Here is a 6,000-nt window from a genome sequence, read left to right as displayed (position 1 = left end):
AGCCTGAAAAATAAAGCTGCTAGTTGTTTTACCAGCAAAAGAAGACGGGAGTACTTGGGAATAGCAGAGAATTACAGTCTCAGACAAGTTAGCTAGGGCAAAGCCATGGGCAAGTCTGGATAATGGAGGAGCGGAGGCTCTTTTGTAGATGAAAGTGAGGCTGAGGGTGTTGTAAGCACAAAGCTCATTGGCGTAAACCGGGAGCTGGAGGTGTCATGGCTTCTTATTGGCTGGGCTGTTGCCCTGGGAGGGAGAGACGTCCTTCCTCCTCCTGTAACGTAGTAGCTAAGGGCAGGGCGTGTCTCTTCTTGTTGGCTTTGCAATGGAAGATGAGTGGTGGGGCTGAGAGCTCCCCCTCCCGGCCCCCCACTCCATTTTAGTGAGGTCTGTCTGTATTAATTTGCACCCACCCTTTCACGACACCCAACTTACTGGGTAAAGGGTTTGCTTGCATGGGAGAGAAATTGGAATTACAATAGGGAATACAGAACCATCGGTGAACTGTAGAATTTTTCAATTATCTTGTGTTCCCTTTGTTCTACATGAAGATGGGTAGATGATAGATAGATAGAGACCAACAGTCGAGCCCGATCTCACACCGTATACAAAAATCAGCTCAAAGTGGATCAAAGGCCTAAATGTAAGAGCTAACATCATAACATTCTAAAAATAAAACACAGGGGCAGATCTGCATGACCTTAGATTTGGCGACAGTTTCTTCGGTATGAAACCAAAAGCACGGGCAACAACAACAAAAATGTGTAGACACCCTGGACTTCATCAAAATTAAAAAAGATTTATGTATCAAAGGACGCTATCAAGAGAGTGAAAGGACAATCCACAGCACAGGGAAGATATTTGCAAATCCTAACTCTGAGGAGGGCCTAGCGTCCAGAATGTGTAACTCCTGTCGCTCAACAACAAAAAGACGTACAACCCAATTGAAGATGGGCTGAACACTTTGGTGGACATTTCTCCAAAGAGGATACACAGGTGGCCAACAAGCACTCAAAAGGACACCCCGTGTCATTGGTCATCGGGGAAATGCGCGTCCAAACCACAAGAAGATGCCACTTCACGCCCACTAGGATGGCTCCAATGTTTTTCATGCCGAACACAATGGAACCGGTGTTGGGGAGCCCGCGGAGGAACTGGGGCCTCGCACCTCACTGCTGGGAATGTAAAATGGCGCGGCTGCGGTGGAAAGTGGTCTGGCGGTTCGTCGAAAGGTAGACACAGAGTGACCATCTGCCCCAGCAATCCCACTGCTAGGTATATACGCCCAAGAGAACCGAAAAGAGCTATTCCAACAAAAACTTGCACAAAAATGTCCACGGCATCACTGTTCACGACAGCCAAGAGGTGGAAACGACCAAATGTCCACTGACTGACGAACGGGTAAGTACAATGTGGTCTCCCCGGTTGGTGGAATATTACTCAGCCATGAACAGGAGCGGAGCAGGGACACCTGCTACAACGCGGACGAACCTGGAGAACATGATTTTCAGTGAAAGTAGTCAGACACAAGAGGCCACGTGCTGCGGGATTCCTTGTTTGTGGAATGTGTGGGACAGGAAAAGCCATAGAGACAAGAGCAGATTAGTGACGGACGGGGGCTGGGAGGGGGGCTCCGAGATAGTGCGGGATTTCCTTCTGGATTGATGAGAATGTTCTGGAAGTAGAGGGTGGTCGGGGTTGCACAACATTGTGACTCCGGTAAATGCCACTGACTTGTACATTTTAAAACAGTTAAATGTTCGGGTGCTTGGGTAGCTCAGTTGGTTGAGCATCCGGCTTAGTTTTGGCTCAGGTCATGATCTTGGCGTCGTGGGATCAAGCCCCATGTCAGGCTCCACACAGAATGTGGTGCCATCTTGAGATTCTCTCTCTCTCCCTCTAACACTTGTGCACGCTCTCTCTCCCCTAAAAAAAAAAAAATATATATATATATATATATATATATATATATAGTTAAATGGTAAATTTTATATTATGTGTTCACACACACACACATACACACACATGCACACACACCCCACAACTGCTAAGGGATTTCTAGGAGTGAGACCCCACACTCAACAGCACTGGAAATTATCAACACTATATATTTTGGCTGATCTGACAGGTGGGACATTTATGCTTTAACTCGAGAAACTTTATTAATGAGCTCAGATAGCTTTCCATACACTTACTGGAAATTCGAGTGTTTTGAATTTTGTATTTGATTCTTTTGTACCTTCTCCTGCCTTGGTTGTGGGGACTTTTAAATTCCGTATTGATCTTTCATCCGTCATGCACACCGCCAATATTTTCTGGCAGTTGGGTATCTTCAGTTTGCATGCCGAGAAGATTCCCTTTGGGTTTTGGCGGAAATGACACCGGTGATGGCGGATCGGGGCCAAGTCCCTGCGTTTCCCACCCGCGACTCTCTCGGGTCCCCGGCGCATGTACATTGCCTGCGTTCTGTGGTCAAGTTTGACTCTCTCGTGCACGTCTTACCCTCTTAACATTCCTTGTAGGCGCTTCACGGCTTGGCCCGCAAGGGCCCTGGGTGTCCGTCCCTCGGAGCGGCTGGCGGAGGGGACGTCGATCGCACACTGAGCGGCGGCATGAGTGTGACGTTAGAAACCGTGACAGTCACCCAGCAAAACCTGCCTCGAATATTTCTGGAGCCAAACAAAGGACAGAGAAAAACAGCGTCCTGCAACCGACTCACAAGACGACTGAGTAAAATCCAATCGTAGAAAATAAAGCAGCGCTAATGAGGGCTTACCCTGCAAGCAGCTCTCAGACCAACAAGGAAGGAGGCGTGTGAGCCGTCGGCTGGGACAACACGCAGCCGGGAGGTATAAAAGCCGACAGACAGCCGGAGCTCCTCACACACACACACACACACACTCACACACACCCACACCCACTCCCTCCTGCAGCCCCACCGCCCCCGCCATGGCCGCGTCCACCCTGTCCGTCTGCTCCAGCGACCTGAGCTATGGCAGCCGCGTCTGCCTGCCCGGGGCCTCGGACTCCTGCCCCGACTCCTCCTGGCAGGTGGACGACTGCCCAGAGAGCTGCTGCGAGCCCCCGTGCCGCGCCCCGGCCCCCTGCCTGACCCTCCTGTGCGGCCCCTACTCCCCCTGCCGGGGAGACTGCTGCACCCCTGCGTGCTGCAAGCCCGTCTGCTGCACCCCTGTGTGCTGCAAGCCCGTCTGCTGCACCCCTGTGTGCTGCAAGCCCGTTTGCTGCACCCCTGTCTGCTGTGAAGACTCCCCCTGCACAACCTCTTCATGCTGCCAGCCGTCCTGCTGCACCTCCTCCCCCTGCCAGGGAGACTGCTGCACCCCTGTGTGCTGCAAGCTTGTCTGCTGCACCCCTGTCTGCTGCAAGCCCGTCTGCTGCACCCCTGTGTGCTGCAAGCCCGTCTGCTCCACCCCTGTCTGCTGTGAAGACTCCCCCTGCACAACCTCTTCATGCTGCCAGCCGTCCTGCTGCACCTCCTCCCCCTGCCAGGAAAACTGCTGCACCCCTGTGTGCTGCAAGCCCGTCTGCTGCACCCCTGTGTGCTGCGAGGACTCCCCCTGCTCAGCCCCCTCCTGCTGCCAGCCCAGCCCCTGCTGCAGACCCTCCTCCTGCGTGTCCCTGCTCTGCCGCCCCGTGTGCAGGCCCACCTGCTGCACCCCTGTCTGCTGCAAGCCCGTCTGCTGCACCCCCGTGTGCTGCGAGGACTCCCCCTGCTCAGCCCCCTCCTGCTGCCAGCCCAGCCCCTGCTGCAGACCCTCCTCCAGTGTATCCCTGCTCTGCCGCCCCGTGTGCCCCCGCCCCGCCTGCTGCGCCCCGGCCTCCTCCTGCTGCCGCCCGGCCTCCTGCGTGTCCCTGCTCTGCCGCCCCGCGTGCCCCCGCCCTGCCTGCTGCTGACCGGCTCCAGCTTCTGCCTCTAGAAGACCTTCTGCCATCTTTGCTCCAGAGCACAGACGTCCTCTCTCAGGAGCCCCGGAACCCCTCTGGGGGCGCCAGGAGGCCCCCTGCCCCTCGGTGGACGCACGGCTGCTGCCTTCTGGGGATCCGGACATGCCCGGCTTCCCTTTCTGCAAAGACAGGTCCCTCAACGGGGGGTGGGAGGGCTGCTGCACCCTGGAGCCCTCCCCTGCAGGGCTGGTTGCTCGCATTCCGGGTGACAAAGGCCACTGCCATCATCAATAAAATGTCTGGATCATGAAACAGAGATGGCTGTGTTGTTCCCTCTCCTCTGAGCCCAGAGACCACACCAAAGCGGGCAGCGTTTGCTCTGCCTGGTGGAAGCAAGCGACAAAGACGCAGCCTCCAAGTCCAAGTTCAAAGCCCCCGAAAGAGGAGATCTGCACGCGGACGCCGTCCGCATACTCCACTTCCCTTCCCACCCCGCGGCCCCACCCTCCTCCCGGGGAAGAGCCAGGCCTTCCCCGGGCTGGGCCCGGCACGTGAGTGCGGCTGCAGAAGCCTCGCACCCTGAGTGGGCCTCGGGCCCTGCCCACGCCTGGCCCCCTGCCCGTGCAGGTTAAAGGTGAGCTGGGGGCAGCACGACCCTACCTGGTGGGAACCCGAGGGCCCAGTAACACCGCGCTGACGCCCTTGGAGAGAGGCGTCCACACGCAGGAACGCCTGCGTGCTGGTCTGGGCACGAGGGCTGACGCTCTGAGCACCAGCAGATTCCCGCGGGCCCCAGGAGGGGTGCAGGGGTCGGTTCAGGCATCACGCATTCTGCTCGAGGTTTCAAGGCCTGATTGAGGAGACAGGGAGCAAAACGCTGCCTTGTGAACAAATTCTCAGGACAGTGGAAGAGGACGAGCCTGCAGTCTCAGTGGACCACTAGCACTAGAGAGGGTCAGCGAGCACCGGCCAGACCCACCAGGTCAGCATCAGGCTCCCTATTTGTCCCTTGTGCCAGGGACAGACGGAAGAGGCCCTCGGGAGCAGAACAGCAGAGGCCGGCAGCCGGGAGCGGGAGGTACCTCCTCGCAGAGGCTGGCTCTCCCCACCCCCCTCCCAGGGAAGCAGAGACAGAGCAAAATCCCCAGGGGCCTGTGAAGAGAAAGGGGCTGGATTGTTACCTGCCTTGACTCCTAAATCCCTCAGTTTCCCCACATTTATTCAAAACCTCGTCCATTCGAATTTTAAGAAAAATTCCACCGTCTGCACAGATAGACGGGCAGATAGGATTCCTCACAGCACAGAGTGAGAGACGTGAGGAAGTTCCGCCTCATCCGGAACCAAAAAGAGTGCAGCGCACGGATGTTGACTCACGTGGAAACCGGCAACCCACAACGCACAACGGTGCCAGGATAGTGCATGGGAGGGAGGGGCAGGGCCCCTGCAGGACGTGCCCCCGCCCCCACCCCTGCCCCGTGGCACAAGAACATCCAGGACTTTCTGATGGCTCCCCGGGAAAGTCGGTCACATCTGCAGAAGGCGGGGCCGGCCACCCTGAAGCCAAGCTGCTCCTGGCTGGGGCGTCTACATGGCCAGCTGGACTGCTCCCAGATGGGGCATCTACACGGTCAGCCAGACTGCTCACAGAGGGGCGTCTACACAGTCAGTAGGACTAGTCCCAGCTGGAACATCTACATGGTCAGTGGACTGCTCCCAGACAGGGCGTCTACACGGTCAGCCAGACTAGACTGCTCCCAGACGGGGCATCTACATAGCCAGACTGCTCCCAGATAGACATCTACATGGTCAATCAGACTGGACTGCTCACATTCGGGGTATCTACACAGTCAGCCGGACTAGACTGCTCCCAGGTGGGGCATTTATACGGTCAGCCAGACTGCTCCCAGATGGGGCGTCTCTACACCATCAGCCAGACTGCTCACAGACGGGGCATCTACACGGTCAGCCAGACAGCTCTCAGACAGAACGTCTACACCGTCAGCGGGACGACTCCCAGCTAGAGCGTCTACAGAGTCAGCGGGCGACCGCTGCCCAGGAGAGAACGAGTCGGAGGTGATGGCTGTCGTTACCGTTGGA

At 56.6% G+C, this 6,000-nt stretch overlaps 1 protein-coding gene across 1 annotated transcript; it reads left to right on the top strand.

Annotated features, from left to right (window-relative positions):
* Nucleotides 1-2,946: 2,946 nt before the first annotated feature.
* On the top strand, nt 2,947-3,912 carry LOC122230533 (keratin-associated protein 10-4-like). The gene has a single exon (XM_042956385.1). The coding sequence runs from the start codon at nt 2,947-2,949 to the stop codon at nt 3,910-3,912; it is 966 nt and encodes a 321-aa protein (XP_042812319.1).
* Nucleotides 3,913-6,000: the final 2,088 nt, after the last annotated feature.

This window comes from Panthera tigris, chromosome C2, assembly GCF_018350195.1.
Source record: "Panthera tigris isolate Pti1 chromosome C2, P.tigris_Pti1_mat1.1, whole genome shotgun sequence".
NCBI lineage: Eukaryota > Metazoa > Chordata > Mammalia > Carnivora > Felidae > Panthera > Panthera tigris.
The sequence above is the reverse complement of the archived record's forward strand: the minus strand, read 5'-3'. Positions and strand labels throughout refer to the sequence as shown.

Coding starts and splice junctions, on each gene's coding strand:
- LOC122230533 (XM_042956385.1), top strand. CDS start 2,947: ATGGCCGCGTCCACCCTGTCCGTCTGCTCCAGCGACCTGAGCTATGGC.